Source organism: Muntiacus reevesi, chromosome 5 (genome assembly GCF_963930625.1).
Source record: "Muntiacus reevesi chromosome 5, mMunRee1.1, whole genome shotgun sequence".
Classification (NCBI taxonomy): Eukaryota; Metazoa; Chordata; class Mammalia; order Artiodactyla; family Cervidae; genus Muntiacus; species Muntiacus reevesi.
The window spans coordinates 98,451,410-98,469,696 of NC_089253.1; the positions used below are offsets into that span (position 1 = coordinate 98,451,410).

Here is an 18,287-nt window from a genome sequence, read left to right on the forward strand (position 1 = left end):
TAAATCTTTATTGAATTTATTTATTACACTATTACTTCTGTTTCATGTTTGGCTCTTTTTGGCTGTGAGGCACGTGGAATCTTAGTGCCCCAAACAGAGATCAAATCCCCACCCCATGCTCTAGAAGGCGAAGTTGTAACCACTGGGCTGTCTGGTAAGTTCATGCTGAAGTCTGTTCTTTCCTTGGGTTCCACTCTGCTGGCGAGGCCTGAATCAGAAGGATGATTCTAGATCTTCATGGCCCAGAGCTCCTCGGTGAGCAAGTTTCTCTGGAGGTCAGGGGCAGCAAAGGTCAGAGGCTAAGGACTGGCTGGTTGGCCCTGGGGTGTAGGTCTTGGTCCTGGGCTGGGGAGAGAGTGGCAGGCCTGGTGGCAGGCAGAGAGAGGCCCAGCTGCTGTGATGTGGGGACAAGCCATACTGTCATCACCTCTATCACCACTTCTGCAGTCAGCAGGCAGTGTTAAGCTGCCGTCCTGGCTTTCTCAGAGGTTGGCTTGATCCCCCCCAATGCAGATATTTTCCCTGCATTCTGAGTCTGCTGCTTGAGGTATACCACAACAGGGACTCGTAAGAACACTTAGCCCAACCCTCCCACTTTTCAGATGAGGCCCACAGAGGCTGGGGGCAACCCTGCTGGAGAGCCCTGGACCCAGACTGCCAGCTCCAACAAGTACCACTGCCTCTGATTCACGGGCCCAGCCTGTCACCAAGAAGCACATGGCAGATGACTCATCATTAGAAATCATGAAGACACAGTCGTACAGAATGGACGTGTGGACACAGCAGGGGAAGAAGCGGGTGGGAGGAATTGAGAGAGCAGTACTGACATAAACATACCACCATGTGTAAAACAGATAGCAAGCAGGAAGCTGCCCTAAAGCGCAGGGACCTCAGCTCCACACTCTGTGATGACCTAGGGGGTGGGGTGGGGGTCGGGTGGGAGGGAGGCTCCAGAAGGAGGGGACGTATGTATACACACAGCTGATTCACACTGTTGTACAGAGGAACTAAAACAACACTGTAAAGCAATTATCCTCCAATTAAAAATTGAAAAAAAAAAAAAAGAGAATAAAGAGTCAGAATTCAGAAAGGGTTAAACAAACAAAGAAACCCCTGTTAATCATTTAAACAAGCAGCTGTGGGCTCCCCACGGGGCTGTGTAGGTCCTAGAGTCAGGCACACCTTCCCTGCGTTAAATTCCACCTTGCAGCAGCTTACTTCTCTGGCTCTCCATCTTCTCATCTGAAAAATGGGGAGACCTCTCTGAGATCATTCATGGGTTTTATAGCCTATGTGTTCCTGGCCCAGAGCACTATTGCATAAATATACAAAATAGCATTCATTACCTACACATCAAACATAAGTATTAATCTTTAAGCCATTGGGTTTTAACCTCCATCTTTTCCCTAGCATGGTACCTGGGCCCCCGAGTTGAATCAGAACACTTCTTTCTAAATTGCTGAGTGTTTAGTTTCGGTTCAGTTCAGTTTAGTCGCTCAGTCGTGTCCGACTCTTTGCAAGAGTGTTTAGTTTAGGGTTTCCCAAAAATGCCTCTCCTCCTTCTGTGCCCCCACATCAGGCTCTGGGCACGAAGCTTGTCAGGTTGTTAGCAGCTTCTGTCACAGCCACTGGGCAGCCCATGTGGTTGGACCTATTTAAAGACCTGGGCTGGGAGCCCAGGCCAGGGCACATGCAGCCTTGGACCTCACTGATCTCTGCCTGTTCGTGGAGCCCAAGAGCCTCAGGTGCTGAGGTCCTGCCGGGACAGGGCCCTGCCCACCCGGGGCTGAGTCCCCTCTGTGGCCGGCATGAAGGCTAAGCTGCAGGCTGCCTGAGTGGGGCCCAGAGAGCGATGAATGCCCTTCACTTCAAAATGCCCCCCACCCAGGATTCCTAAGCCACCACACCCTCTTTTTAAAACACCTCTACAGATAATAAATAATATATAATAAATTGCACATATGCAACATGGACCATTTGATATAACCTGACATACATAAACATCCGTCACCCCAAAAGTTTGCTCTTCCCCCTTGAAAGTTTGCTCTTCCACACTCCTGCCCCTCCTCCCATCTCCCAGGCAACCACTGATCTTCCTGTCTCTACAGATCAGGTTTCATTTTCTAGAGTTTCATGTGAATGGAACCATACAGGATACACTTTTTTTCTTTCTGGACTCTGGCACTCAGCATAATGAGTTTGAGATGTACCACGTGACTGCACATCTCAATAGTTTGTTGCTTTATTGCCGAGTGGAATTCCACCGTAGGTTATGTTGGTTTGTTTATTCATTCCTCTGTTGATAGACTTTTGGGCTGCTTCCAGCGTTTGGCTATTACAAAGAAAGCTGCTAGGACCATTTGTGCACAAATCTTTGTGTGGATATATATTTCCTAGGTGAATAAAGACCTAGGAGTGGAATGACTGGGTTTCCTATCTCATCCCACTGCAAAAAATTTCCATGTCCCCTATAGTACTGATAAGCCTCTAACACTTATGATTTTGTTTTTCTATGTTCCTTGTTTGCTGTTGGCCTTCTCCCTCCCCTGTGCGGCAGATGGTATTTTTGCAAAGATGGACACAATGCTACTTCCCATACATGCTTTTTATAGTGCGGAGTCTGGCTGGCATTGTGGCTGGCCTGTCATCAACAGAAGGTGGCGGAAATGACACTAAGTGATGCCTGAGACCGACAAGCCTTATAGCTTGTTCCCTGATTTCCTGGAACCCCTTTCTGCGGGATCCCTGAGACTGTGTAGGAGGTTGGACTGCCTTGAGGAGGGGCCACAAATGGGTGTTTGGGTTGTCAGTGTCACCAAGGCCCCAGACATGTGAATGAAGCTGGCCTGGACATTCCAGGGGAAAAGCCCACCACAGCAGGACCCCATCCACCATGTGGAACTGAAAAATCCCCCAGCCAAAGAACTGCCCAGCTGCCAAGTTCCTGCCACATAAAATCACAGGATGTAAGAAAAACGCGGGTTGTTTTGAGTCAGGATTTGGGGGCTGTTTGTTACACAGCAGATCCATGAAAAATGGACCTTCTATCTTGCTCACAGATATACCCCAAAGGGCCAGAACAAAGCCTGGCAAATAGGAGAACCTCACTGTTTGCTGAATGAATAAGTGAGTGGGGTTCTAGGTAAGATTTTATCAACACTGGAGAGATTTCTACTGATCAGAATTGAAAGCAGGACAGGATCTGTGTCAGGCAGGAGACTTCAAGCTCAAACCCTGAGACCTGCACGCTGTGAAACCCTCTAGGAACCTCAGTTTACCCAACTGTAAAGTCAGGCTAAGTCCACCTACATGTGGGCTGGATCTGAGGAGGAAGTGAAGGTGGGGTGCGGAGGGCTCGGCTAGCCCAGGTCCCTGAGAACGCGTGCTGGGTCTGACTGGACCTGTGCCACCTCTGTCCCCCCCTCCCCATGTTTCACTGAAGGCCCCCAAAGCCCTGCTTCATCTTTTCCGGCCTGACCATCATCGGGGGCATCTCCCAGGAAGGAAGCTCACCCCCAGATTCCTGTCTGAGGCCAGGACAGCATCCCCTGGGGACCCAACCAGGACTGAGGAGAATCACAGCTGAGGCCCCCGTCAAACTTGACGCCGCGTCCATGGCCACCTTGGGCTGGTGCCCACCACGGCCACCCCAGAAGGGGGGCCAGCTCCGAACACCCTCCCCCCACCTCCGCCCTGGCCTGGCTCATGCCGAAGCTCTTCTCCCAGGACAGAGGCCACTGTGACCCTCTCACTCTCTGCCACAGATTCAGGTCCTGTCCATCATGGAAGATGGGCTCACATAGTGATGGAGGCCACGGCTCCAAATAGGGTTGAACAGGGTCTCGGGCAATGCCTTCTGAGAGGCAGCTCGAGAGCCTGGCTTTTCTCACACTGAGCTCTTCTCTCCTCCTCTTAGCCGATCAGTCTCTGGCCTTCCTGGGAAGGGAGTGGGGATTAACTAAAGCAGTGGCTCAAGGTCTGCAGCCCATGCTCACACCTTAAATGTGGTGACCGAGGCCACTGGCATGTCCTGGGGCTGAAGTGTGTTCACTGAGCCACGCAGGGAGAGGAGGTCAGGAAGAGAAGCTCTTGGTTTGTGTGTCTCAGGGACCAGCCTTGACACCTCCACTCCCTGGGACAACCTCCAGGGCAAAAGCTAGAAATGAATCCACAAATCCTGGTGCCTCAAGGGGCCCCGGAGTGACACTCAAGGATCTGTGCTTCCAAACCCAGATCTGGCTTCTTTCTTCCCAATTTCACTCCCTTCCTTCTCTTCTGCTATGACCACCCCTAAGACCTCAGAATCAAGAGAATCTGCTAAGAACAGAAACCAGGGTCACTGAGGATCAAGTCTAACAGCCAGGAAACTAGAAAAATCTGAGCCTCTCTCATCCCCATTTTGTCAATGGGGAAACTGAGGCTAATAAACACTACTCATCTTCTAACAAGGGTTGTTGGGAGGGTCAATGTGTTCATGCAGCAAAAATAAGTCCAAGTGCTAAATAAATGTTAGCTGATAGAGAATGAAGTAAGTCAGAGAGAAAAAAATATCATATATTCACACATATATATGGAATCTAGAAAAATAGTATGTGCGTGCTACGTTGCTTCAGGCATGTCTAACTCTTGGACAACCTCATGGACTGTAGCCTGCCAGGCTCCTCTGTCTATGGGATTCTCCAGGCAAGAATACTGAAGAGGGCTGCAACGCCTTCCTCTAGGTCAGGATCTTCCTGACGGAGGGACTGAACCTGTGTGTCCTGTAGCTGCTACACTGCAGGCAGATTCTTTCTCTGAGCCACCAGGGAAATTTTATAGATGATCTTATTTACCAACAGAAATAGAAACACAAATGTATGAACATCAAGCTGGGTGGAGGTGGGTGGGATGAACTGGAAGGTTGGGATTGACATATATACACTATTGCTACTATGTATAAACAGGGAACTAATGAGAATCTGTGGGGACCTAAACAGGAAGGAAATTGAAATAAGAGGGGATGTATGTATACACATAGCTGATTCACTTTGATGTACGGTAGAAACTTAACATTGTAAAGCAACTAACTATACTCCAATAAAAATTAATAAAAAAAAAAAAAGCTGAGGTGATTACTGCTCAAAAGAGATTTATTATGTGTTCACACCTCAGTCATCCCAGCTACATAATGGGTGTATGAGGTATTTTTTCCTAAATAGGGAACAGTTATTGGGCGCTGGTACTTGCTTCCTAAACAGATATGTGGAGGTTAAGTCTTGGAGGGTGTTTGTGTATTTGCAAACTAACCAGTCTTGCTGCTTTTCTCAGGGTAAATGGAAGCCTGCCACAATCAGAACATTAATACATAATGTAATCTATTGAGAACTGGACTCAAAGCATTGAAGGAGACCCCAGAAAGGGTAATTGCTTGGGGGGCCATGGGAGCAGACTCTGGTCTAGGGACACGGAAAGGGTGATAAAGGGTACGTGGGGGGAGGGACAGGAGTGGCTGCTTTTCCAACTCATAGAGTCAAGGATCCAGGGGGAAATCCCCAGACAGGGCGAGGAGAGAGGACACAGGTCACTCAGATGTAAAAACCTGTAAAAAGCAAAGAAGCCCAAAGGGACAAGGTTGATGTCATGTGTCACCAGAACCCTGGATTCTAACCAAATTCTGGATATGGTTCTAGTTAAAATTTTCTCTGTGAAAGACAATTATCACATGATATCACTTATATGCGGAATCTAAAAAAATGATACACATGAATTTATTTACAAAATAGAAACAGACACACAGACATCAATAGCAAACTTACAGTTACCAAGGGGAAAGGTGCAGGGAGGGATAAATCTGGAGTTTGGCATTACCATGCATGCACTCATATATAAAACAGATAACCAGCAAGGACCTACTGAAGAGCATAGGGAATGCTACTCAATATTCTGCCTCTGCTGCTGCTAAGTCACTTCAGTCGTGTCCAACTCTGTGTGACTCAATATTCTACAATTACCTAAATGGGAAACAAATCTGAAAAGAATAGATACATGGATATGTGTACCTAAAGCACTTATTTGTACACCTGAAACTAACAACACTGTAAATCAGCTTTAATATAAAATAAAAATTAAATTAAAAAATAAATAAAACAAAAAGCTCTCTGTTGTGGATCCATAGTCACGGCCATCAGCAAACTCCTCTTCTTGGGAACCAGAGCCTGAGAGCCTCTGCCCACATGATGCTGGGCATGGTCATGTGACTTGCTCTGGCCAATGAGACCTCAGCAAACAAGAAGCAGGAGGTGGCTTGAAAAGCAGTTTTGCAATGCACTATAGCATCTAAGGTGCTGGTGATGGGCGAACTGGTCATACAGGGACTCTGCGACTTTTCTGGAAATCTCAAACTACTCCAAAAAAAATTTATAAAAAAACATGTAGATCACAGAATGTGCTCTTTTTTGGGAATCGAGCTGCCATGTGAAGCAGCTAAGCTGCCAGAGACACATAGCCTAGACAGAGCTGCGACAGACAGCAAAGATTCTGGACCCTCCTTTGACCTGACCCCAGATTATTTTCACCTGGATCAAATCTGGAATCTAAGATGCTTTCAAGGGGGATCTGTTAACTGTTAAAAAAAGTCACTAGCATATTTGGAAGATATTCTGTCAGTAGAGTTAAAACTCTCTGGAAGCTTCTACCAAATTCTAAGATGTACCACCTAAGCATCTTTGACATCAGGGTTGTGGAACAGAAGGGCCGGCTCCAGGGGCGGGGCAGGGGGCTGCAGCAGCTGCCAGAGCATCAGGCTAGATGGCCCAAGGAGCTTCTGTGTATGACTTACTTATCAAAGGGCAGCATATAAATTCAACCCAGGGCAACAGACTGCCCCAAAGATGAACAAATCCTTTGATGCAAGGAATGAGACAAAGAATGGAGTGCGGATGTGGGAAGGGAAATAGGAAACATTAAGTTGCTTTTCAAACCCACACAGCGTTGGAGACAAGGATGTGTGTGTAAAAAAAGCAGGTGGGCAGAACCATCGCAGGAGTGATGACACATTATTCTACTCAACAGCCACTCAGGCCACCTACCGCCTCACTGTCTGCAGGTCTAGTTACTCTCACAAAGGCAGCCAAGACATGGCCACACCTGCAATGAACAAAAAGGACACTGGTGTCCCCTGCTGCTCAAGGCCTAGGACATTCTCTGCACCCCAGAACTCCTCAAAGCAGAATATCTGCGGCACAGATTCTTACCTGCCAGCCTGTTTGGTCATTAAAAAATATACTATTCAATGAATGTGCATTGAGTATGTTGTGGGTTTCCGGCGAGTCACTGGGTTCTGGGCAGGGCCTGGGTCTGATCCGCCTCCAAACAGTCTGAGCCACAGGCACAGGTTCTATTGTGGGGAAGCTTTCAGGAAACATTTGTTGAATGAGCAGATTAAATAATAAGGCTCAGTTCCTTCCAGGAGCCCAGTATAGGACAGGTGACTCATTGTGAGGCAGGGACAAGGCCCTGCCAGGGCTTACTCCTCACGCTGAAGAGAGGAAACCTGGGCATCGTTTCTCCTTTGCCGCGCTCACCAATCATCGGCTTTGTTCAGATAATAAGGCTACATCTGTGCTGGGAGCTGTGCCTGGAGGAGCCTGGCAAGTGGCAAGCCCAACAGGATACAGACACCCCACAGTGTGTGCTGAGTCCTAGGGGAGGTCAGTGTCTAGGGCTGTGAAGTACAGGCAGGAGGGGCCCTTACTAGCCTCTTCCTCCTGTTGCAGTAAATTACCACAGATCTGGTATCTTACAGCTCTAGACATCAGAAGTCTGAACTGGATCTTGAGAGGCTAACATCAAGGTATGAGCAGGGCAACCTTCCCTCTGGAGGCTCTAGGAAAGAATCTGTTTCTGTCTTTTCGAGTTTCGAGAGGACATGCACATTCCTTGGCTTGTGGCCCCTGCCTCCATCGTCAACTCCAGCACTGATGGATTAAGTCCTCATGTTAAATCTCCAACCAGTTCTCGGACTTGCTCTGACTCTGACTCTTCTGCCCCCTCTTTCACTTTGAAGGACCCACGGGATTACGCTGGGCCCACAGGATCATCCCTCCACCTTAAGGATGGCTGATTAACAACTTTAATTCTCACTAGCCACGTAAACCACCATATACGTATGCTCTAGAAACTGGGAGGAAGACATCTTGGGGGTCAAGGGGTATGATCCTGCCTACCACAGGCCCTGGACCCATCAGTGCAGATGGTCCAGAAAGGTTCCTGGAGGAAGCAGAGCCTGAATCGGGAGCTGAAGGAAGAATGACTCTCAGGAGACTGGGGGAGAAGAAAGGGCAAATGCAAAGACCCAGAGAAGGGAGAAGATCCACAGGCATGTTGGGGAACTACACACACGTAACACGTGTGTCCACATGCCAGAAGGAGAGAGATGAGGCTGCAAGGTGAAGAGAGGGTGGGAAAGGGCAACGGGATCATCTTAACACCTCACTCCTCCTACTTTCCTCCTGCTCAGAACCTCCATGTTCCTCAACCTTAGGGTCCAACCCTTGGGGTTCACCGTGATCGTCTCCTACCACCTCCTACTGCAGTCTCTACCTTCCCACTCCCGTACACAGGCTGGCCTTCTTACCATGCTATATCCCCTACAGTAATACCTTCTCTGTCCCTGCTGACGTCTCAACCTGGCCCAAACCAGATACTGCTATGTAATCTTGGCACATTCACAGCCCACCTCATACTCAGGTGAAAATTAAATGAGCTAAAGTGTGTGGCATTTTGAGCTAAAAGTGCTAAACAATGCTGGCTGTCACCACCACAACACCACAATGTTATTGGTATAACATTTCAGGGGGTCCAAGAGGAAATCTATTTCATAACAGCTCAGTTCAGTTCAGTCGCTCAGTCATGTCCAACTCTTTGCGACCCCATGAATCGCAGCACGCCAGACTTTCCTGTCCATCACCAACTCCTGGAGTTTACTCAAACTTGTGTCCATTGAGTTGGTGATGCCATCCAGCCATCTCATCCTCTGTCATCCCCTTCTCCTCCTGCCCCCAATCCCTCCCAGCATCAGGGTCTTTTCCAATGAGTCAACTCTTTGCATGAGGTGGCCAAAGTATTGGAGTTTCAGCTTCAGCATCAGTCCCTCCAATGAGCACTCAGGACTGATCTCCCCTAGGATGAACTGGTTGGATCTCCTTGCAGTCCAAGGGACTCTCAAGAGTCTTCTCCAACACCACAGTTCAAAAGCATCAATTTTTTGGCGCTCAGTTTTTTTCACAGTCCAACTCTCACATCCATAAACGACCACTGGAAAAATCATAGCCTTGACTAGACGGGTACTCAGACATTATTTTCCTCTTTTACTGTGTAAATATTTGTAATGTTGGTAAAAAAAGCTATGCTGGGTAAAATGTTGACATCTTTGCAGAAATCATTACAGTGGCATCAAACTGAGTAAGTAGTAACTATGTTCTTTACACGATGCACTCATAGTTGGAAAAAAGGGAGGGGCAGTTTTACTTAAGAAAATCCTTGAGGAAGAGGTAAAAATAAATAATTCTATTCAAACTTGGTCCCCAAGTACATATTTTTAAAATAAAATGCGAAGTACACTTAAAACTCTTTTGTTGCATATCAAAGTACAATGGCAGTCTCAAGGAAAATCATTTGGGAAAGTGTTTGAGTTGCTAGCTAGTCACTTTTTGTAGGACATCATTTGTAAGTGAAAGAATGACTAACATACACTATAGTATCTGGCAAACTACTGAACTAATAAGTTACCAAATAAGTAAGTCTGTTACTGCTAGGAAAACAAGTGACAGTATTTGTTGCCAGCGATAAAACTTGAAATTTTGAGTGAAAATCAGAATTTGGGCAAACTTGATCGGCCATGACAACTTTACCAGCTCCTCAAGGCTTAAAGACTTTTCTGAAGAGGTTGGTAGTGATGTTAACAGATGTGACTTTTTGATGTTGGACAATGAAATATATCAACCTTTGGAGGGTTCACATCACTCAGGGAACCGTTATTTTCTGAGTGATCAATGTTAGATTCCAAAAAATCACGTATGGGTACAATCTCCATGTGTGTGTGTGTTAGTTGCTCAGTCGTGTCTGACTCTTTGTGACCCCATGGACTGTAGGCCACTAGGCTCCTCTGGCCATGGAATTCTCCAGGCAAGAATACTGGAGTGGTTGCCATTTCCTTCTCCAGGGGATCTTCCCAACCCAGGGATTGAACCCGGGTCTCCTGCATTGCAGGCAGATTCTTTACCACTGAGCCAGAATCTCCATTCAAAATGCCAATCTGACCAATGGTTTTGTCCATCCAGAGCACAAAACCTTCATTGGATATGGATTTAGATTCCACACTCAGCACACCTCTAAAAAACTACCATTTGGTGAGTTCTAGTATGGCATCACGGAGAAGGCAATGGCACCCCACTCCAGTACTCTTGCCTGGAAAATCCCACGGACGGAGGAGCCTGCATGTCCATGGGGTCGCAAACAGCCGGAAACGACTGAGCGACTTCACTTTCACTTTTCACTTTCATGCATTGGAGAACGAAATGGCAACCCACTCCAGTGTTCTTGCCTTGAGAATCCCAGGGACAGAGGAGCCTGGTGGGCTTCCGTCCATGGGGTTGCACAGAGTCGGACACGACTGAAGCGACTTAGCAGCAGCAGCAGTATGGCATCAAGAGAAATATCCACAGTTATCTAATAAGACAATTAATTTACTCTTCCCTTTTCCAGATACATATCTTTGTGATGCTAGATTTTCAATCAAAACAACAAATCACAGTAGCTTGACTGAGGAGTAACTATGAAAACTCTGCAGACTTCTATGAAGTCAGACATTAAAAAGTTTTTGAAAAGTGTGAAACAATGCTCCCCTTCACCCTCAAGTCTTTTTATTTAGGAAAAAGCAGTCATTTTTCACTTAAAAATAATGTTAACATGTAATGGGTTTAGTATCGTTATTTTAAAATAAATTACTGATAATATAGACATGTTTTGATTTTGATTTCTAAAATAGCAAACACTGATAGATCTAAACCATATAAACAAAAGTTCTTTGGGGTCATCAATTTTATGCGTGAAAAGTGGTCCAGAGACCAGAAGGTTTGAAAAATGCTGTCCTAAGAAACAGATTTACACAGATCTGTATAGCACAGTGCTACATAACAGCAAGAATGAAAAGGGAAAAAAAAGTGGAAACAACTTAAATGTCCAATAACAGAAAAGTGGCTAAATAAATTACAGAGCTTCCATTTGGCAGAACATTATGGAGTCATTAAAAATTATGTTTTCAAGGAGTATTTATCCTTGTGGGAAAATGCTCAACACACTCGACATGCCGTTAAGTGACTAACAAAGGGAAGAAGGAAATTTTCATGATCATTGTTTCTGTAATGCCTTGAATCTCAAATGAAATCAATGAAACTGAGGGGGAATCAAGACACCCTAAAGGAGTCCCCCAGGCAACAAGCTCACCACGCGTGTGGGGCTGGGGTCACGCAGGGACTCTGGGGTAAGTTTACAAACTCGACGACACCATTCCTTATTAAACGATCATTCAGAGCTTCTGCCTTTGAACTCAGGGTGAGACCAAAGTCCTAAACCAAACATTCCCAGACTCATCCCGGCAGAACCTTCTAAACCCCAATTCTCCCAGACTTAATTCTTTTTGTTGGATTCTTTGATGTTGGAATCATGGCCTGATGTCTCGGGTGTTTGCTTGGGTTCCTAATCTTCTCACGTATTGAAAAATGTCAGTTTTGGGACTTCCCTGGTGGTCCAGTGGCTAAGACTCTGAGCTCCCAGTGCAGCAAGAAGCCTGGGTTCAATCCCTGATCTTGAAACTAAAGATCCAGCATGTCTCAACGAAGACTGAAGATCCTGTGTGCTGCAACTAAGACCCAGTGCAACTAAATAAATATAGAAATGTTAAAAAAAAAAAAAAAAAATTCTAGTTTCAACCAACTCCAAGCTACCAGACTGAGGGTGGCCGGGTGGGGACCACCAGAGTGGAAGTCTCTGGGGGTTCTGCATTTTCCCATCATAGGGACGCTGGTTGTTAACAAGTGTCATCCAACATCTGCAGCTTTCTTGGCTGGTGCATTTATTCTCATCTTTCTCATTAACGGCATATAAATCCCTTTTCATGCCCTAGTCTCCTTCTGCCCACATCTGTCTGCAATTTACTCACCACGTGCTGTGGCCAGGGAGGCAGCATCTTTGTGACTTTGTAGAATGCCAGGCAGGATGCTTACGGCGCTGAAGGTGTTCACCTCACTGCTTTTCAGGAATACTTGCTACCTTGCATGCAGATGGGCTCAGGGGGTCTAGGTTCTGGACCACCCTGAGTGGAAATCAGGTGACCAGCATCTCCAAAGAGATCCAAGGAGGTCTTCTAAGCCCCCTCTCATCTGATCATCACTAAATATTTCCACTAATGGTACTTGGCACTGAGCCAAGTACTTCAAATCTCTAATCCGCCTGAGAATTCTGTGAAGTAGCTACCAGTTATAACTGGTCTCAATTATAAGAAAAACAGGTATTGCTACCTTCTGCAAGAGAATCATGGTTCAGAGAGGTTAAGGAATCTGTCCTAGGTCACACAGCTAGTAAGTGACAGAGCTGGGATTCAAGCCCAGATCTGACTCCAGAATCTGCTGTCCCTATTGCTGAGGTAGGGTGGCCTCCGGTCTCTCCTGTCCAGGCTGACTTCATCCCCAATGACCTCATCCAGAGGGAAGGAAAGGGGTTTAGCACAGTGGATAAAGTTTTGGATTCTGCTGATAATCAGCTTGTCGCTTTGGCCAAGTTACTTAATCTCCCTGAACCTCATTCAGCTGTCTCCATCTGTGAAATGGTTAGTACCTCCCAGAGGACTGGGGTGAATGGTAGACCAAGTGCGTAGAACAGTGCTGGAACACAGTAGAAAAAAAAGAAAGTGAAGTCACTCAGTTGTGTCTGACTCTTTGTTGACCCCATGGGCTGTAGCCTACCAGACTCCTCCATCCATGGGATTTTCCAAGGCAAGAATAGGAGTGGGTAGCCATTCCTTCCTCCAGGGGATCTTTCCGACCCAGGGTTCAAACCTGGGTCTCCCACACTGCAGGCAGACTCTTAACCATCTGAGCCACCAGGGAAGCCCACTGTAACACACAGTAGGTGCTCAATAAAGCTTTCCTTGAATGAATACTGACAAATCCTTCTTGATGAAATTATTGTTCCTACAAAGGAGCTGCCCCATCAAGGGGATCTCTGGGTCCCTGAGCAAGGCCCTGAAGACCTTTGGAGATGGATAAGAAATCATACAGCACAGAGTTGGGAAGAAATTCCTGCAAAGCTCTGTGCCCTGTGGTTTACACAGAGAAGGATGCATATCATGGTAACAGCCTTCACAGACACGACCACATGTAACTCACTGTTACTGTCCCATCAGTCAGATCAGAAAGCTGAGCTCTGGAGAATGTAGGCCGTCTGTCCTAGGAGCTGGGGAGTGGAGGGTAAATGAGCCTCTCTGCCCATTCCCCTGGGCCCTGGAACAGCAGACAGAGGGAGTCCTCCTCCTCACAGGTCCAGAAGGCAGAATAAGGGTGAGAGCTCTTTCCTTGGCCCAGGACACAGAAGGCAGGTGTCTCTGTCCTGCAATGAACACCAGCTGAGGGGGCTGAGACAGTGTCTGGCTGCTTTCCCAACTCTCTGCAGGACTGCAAAGCCTGGCGAGACCAAAGGCCACCAGCTCACATGTCCCAAGCCCAGGAACACTTGCCCTGTACGGGAGACTCCTGAGACTTGGGTTCTCCCTCCTGAGAAAGGTAGGGATGTCCCAGGGCCTCCGGGAAGCTGGGAGTGGAGGGGGCTCACACAGATCTGCCTGGACTGCAAGAGGCTTATGTAGAGAAAGTGTGCATGCCTGGCACAGGGACTTCTGATCATGCAGCATCAGCTGGACCATGACACAGACCACCTGCCTGCCATGGCCTGAACAAACCACCCTGAACACTGTCCCAGTGGGCCCACCAGAAGAATAAGGTGTACTGCTGAGAAGGATACAGAAAAAGGCTGGAACACCTGGATGAGGGCTCAGTGGTTTCCTGAGCTTCCTGGGTGGTGGGGTGATGGACAGACAGTTGGCTTAACCAGTGTTCTGCTGCTCACTTCACATCTCCGGTCAGAGAAACCCAGGAGGGTAAAGTCAACTAACCACCTAGCAAAATCCCTTCTCCTTCTCTACCCCCAACTCCCAACCCTCGGGAGCCTTGCAGCTGGGACACAGACCCTGAGCACTCCCTGCAGCCAGGCCCAGCCATATGATCACACTCCTGCCAAAGACACTTCAGCTCTTTCCCTGGAACCATCACAGGCCAAGGGGAGCAGAGATGCCCACCAGCCTGAAATGCCCTTGAGACGGTTATAGAAGAAAGGGACAAACAGATTCTTTAAGTCACCCTGTTTTGGGGTCTTTGCTACAGCAGGCTGAAATCAACATAAGGAATAAACCTGCTTTGGCATCAGAAACAAAGCCTTCAGAGAGTATTTATCGGTTCTAGTCAGTGGTAAGTGGGAAGGAGGTTGCCAAGCTTTATTGCCTCTTCCCTCCCCAGGAGAATCAAAGATACTAAGAGAGACTCAAGAGATCAAGGTAGACCTCCGCAAATATTTTCTCCCCCAATGTTTCCTGTTGCAGGACTATTCGGAGAAGGCTTCCAATCTTTCTCAAATAACCTTTAGAGACCACACTGTGGACAGGAGGCTCCCAGGAGAGAGGGGTATGCCAGACGCCAGTATCCCAGGCCAGCTCTAAGGAAAGCAGCTGACACATGGGCCCACTGACCTCCTGTCTCCTCAAGTGGTTTCTGTCCCAGCTCCTCCCCCGACCCAGGGCTGCGTGCTGCATTTCTTAGAGGGGAGCTCCTTCAGACCAAGTTAAAGCAAGAAGAGGGAGCCCACCATGGCAAGCATGAGTGAAGTGGCGGACAGACATGTCCTCCAGCACAGACCCCCGCACATCCACACTGTCCTGCAGGGGAGGCACCGCAGGACCCGGAGAGTTCTGGGAAAGAGGAGACCCGACTGCTGGGGCAGTGCCCTGGGTCAGCAAAGATAACTGACTACCTGCCAATCACGCCTTGGGAGGGAGGTGCCCCATGATCGGCCGTGATGGAGAACCTGAGGTGGTCACACCTCAGGATGGAATGACACTTGTCCCCGACCCAGCACGACACAGGACTCCACCCAAGAAGGAAGGGGCAGCCCGTGCTGGGAGACTCCCGGGTCCACGTCACTCCCCCTGCAGACGCAGGACCCTGGCTCGTGGTGTCCCCCGTGGCCCCGGCTGGGCCCCAGGTGAGGGAGAGGCGGCAGCTGTCCCCGACTTGTCACTCACCCTGCAAGGCTTCTTTGGCTCTGGCTAGTTCTTGCTCCTTCTGGGCCAGCTGGACCCTGAGCTCCGTGGCCGAGAGGACCTCAGAGGACTTGCCACCCTGCGACTCCTCCAGGTCCTTCATCAACATCTCCTTCATTTGCCGGAGAAGGTGGACTTCCTCCTGGAGCCGGGACACTTCCTCCCGCAGGAGCGCTAGGGGAGAAGGGCACGTGGTTAGAGCAGGGACAGGGGGTGCTGGCTGTGCTGGCTCACTTTTCTGGGGACAGTTTGAAGGCGCTTTGGCTTTTCCTGTTTGCTCTGTGCTCAGCACCTTTCCTGCTATGTGCAGGAAGAAAACCCCAAAACCACCTTATTGCAAAGAGCCTCTGCCCCAGTCCTGGGCCCCACCCACAGGCTGCAGAGCATGCCGAGTGGGACCCCCACCCCTGCACCCCTCCACATTGTCTAGGGCTCCACTGTGGCCGCACCCAGAGCATCCACTCCAATGGCCGGGGTCTCCCTCCCTGCAGAGGGCAGGAGCGTCATAGTCATACCCAGTTACACTTTACGTGCTTTACCTCATTTACCAAAACCTCTGGAGGCAGGAGGTCTTGCCCCATTTCACAGGTTAGGAAGTCGAGGTGCAGAGAAACTAAGAAACTCCGTGAGTTCATAAAGTGAGTAGGTAACGGAGGTGGGGTCTGAACCCAGGACTGGTTGACCCCAGGCACAGTCGGCACAACAGTAACTCAGGACGGTGCAGACCCAGGCAAGATGCTCACCTCGCTTAGAGATTGATTAAAGAAGTTCTGAGAAACTCATGGAAGCAGAGCGGCTGGCCTCAGAAGCATCACTAAGCTCATACCCTCCTGCAGGTTGATACCTCTCTCTGCCACAGGTCAAGCTCTTTCCAGCCTTGGGGGGGCGGGCACAGTCCTCTCCTGTGAGGGTCAGAGGGCCCAGCTGCAGCACAGCTCTTGAGGCCCCAGGGTCTCTGGTCTGGCTCCCTCACTGACCACGAGTGAGGCCACAAGCAAGTCCCTCCCCCTCTGATGCCCCTTCTGTAAAATGGGTCTAACCCTCGTGGGGTGGTGAGGCTCCCTCCTCTCAGGGGGCCTGGTCCAGGGGATGGGCTCCGTGTATACAGCAAGTGCTCATTGCCTGTGAAATGGGGCTGTTTTCCCAGGCTCCTGACCCTGGGAGGAGCCCAGGGCCCTCCCAGGTGCGTGGTGTTCTCTAAGGTCCCACAAACTGCACTCCTTGGGGATCCTGGACCCAAAGGCAGAGCCAAGCCTGTGGGGGAAGGCCGGGGTGGGGGGGGGGGGAGTAGAGCTGAGGCCTCAGGGACTCGGGGCCCTTCTGCCCCCAGAAGCCTGGGGAAAGGGGGCACCAACTCCAGCCCCTGTTCCTGGTCCAGCTCAACTACCTCCTCTGAGGCCACCTGGGTCCAGCTGCCACCCACAAGAGCGGAGGCCTCCCTGGCGTCTTTCATTCTTGCTTTCTGCCATAGACTGAATGTTTGTATTCAAAATTCTTATGGGAGAGACTTCCTTGATAGTCCAGTGGCTAAGACTCCATGCTCCCAATGCAGGTGGCCCAGGTTCTATCTCTGGTTGGGGAACTAGATCTCACATGCTGAAACTAAGAGTTTGTATGCCACCACTAAGAGTTTGCAGGCGGCAAATAAAGATCGAAGATCTTGCATGCTGCATCGAAGACTCAGTGCAGCCAAAAAAAAAAAAAAAATCACATGTGAAACCCAATCCCCAGGTGATGACAGTATGTGAAGAGAACTGATCAGATCATGAGGGTGGAGCCATCATAAATGGGATTAGTGACCAGGTGAAGATGCAGCAAAAAAGACAGCTATGAGTCACCAAGAGGGTCCTTACCAGACACTGAATTTGTCAGTGTCTGATCTTGGACTTCCAGCCTCCAGAATTGTGAGACAGAAATTTCTGTGGTTTATAAGCCATCCGATATTTTTGTTATAGCAACCCAAATAGGCCAAGATATTTTCCTTCATCAATTCTCCCCAGTCACAGCTGTCAGGGACTGTTCCCACTCAACAGTCACCAAATGTCTATTTCACAGTAGGGTGTGAGTGACTGCTAAGTATCCCATTTATATTTACATTACCAGGCAAGTAGAAGCCAGAACTGTTTTTTATTTTATTTTAGGGCTTTCTCAAACAGCCCAGAGGAAGCCACTGAGGTTGTTTACTATCTATACAGACGGCAGAGGATTCCAAGAGACCTGGCTTCAAATCCAGGCCTGACCAGGGCCTTGTCGTGACCCTGAGCAAGCTCTGTGATTTCTCTGGCTCTCAGTTGCCATGTACGCTGCGTGGGGACAATGTCACCCCTCTAGGGTTGCCAGATTGAGCAAAACAAAGTGAAGCAAAATGAACCAAAAAAGCCCAGATGCACAGTTAAATTTGAATTTTAGATAACAAATAATTTTTAATGTAAGTGTGTCCTATATATTACACTGAACATACTTATGCTGAAAATTGATTAGATGTTTATCTGAAATTCAAATGTAACTGGGCGTGCTGTGTTTTACCCAGCAACCCTACTTCCATCACAATGAAACGGGGCCATCATGAGAAAGGCCTGTGCTAGATGATGTCCCAGGAGGAAGGAAGTGAAGGCACAGAACAGCCTGGCATAGCCTTCTCTGCCTTCCCACCACCACTACTTGGATGAGAGCAAGATGGGGCTTTGTGTCCCTCTCCTGAGCAAACAGTGGCAAAGGTGGATTGTTTTTTTTCCTGTGCTCAGGTTGCTAATAGGTATACCGGACACCTAGGCCCCGCCCCTTGAGTCAGGTTCTGAACAAGCAGGAGGGCGGGAACCAGGTGTGGCTCCTGCAGAAGAAAAGTCTCAGGAGACCAGGCTGGAAAAACAACTCCACAGAA

At 48.6% G+C, this 18,287-nt stretch overlaps 1 protein-coding gene across 3 annotated transcripts in view; it reads right to left on the reverse strand.

Annotated features, from left to right (window-relative positions):
* KAZN (kazrin, periplakin interacting protein) overlaps positions 1–18,287 on the reverse strand; it is a 963,882-nt gene that overhangs the window by 127,298 nt on the left and 818,297 nt on the right. For all 3 annotated transcript variants that reach the window (XM_065936048.1, XM_065936045.1, XM_065936046.1), the window contains one exon: positions 15,389–15,580. In XM_065936048.1, coding sequence (XP_065792120.1) covers positions 15,389–15,580 — 192 coding nt within the window. The remainder of the gene's footprint in view (positions 1–15,388; positions 15,581–18,287) is intronic.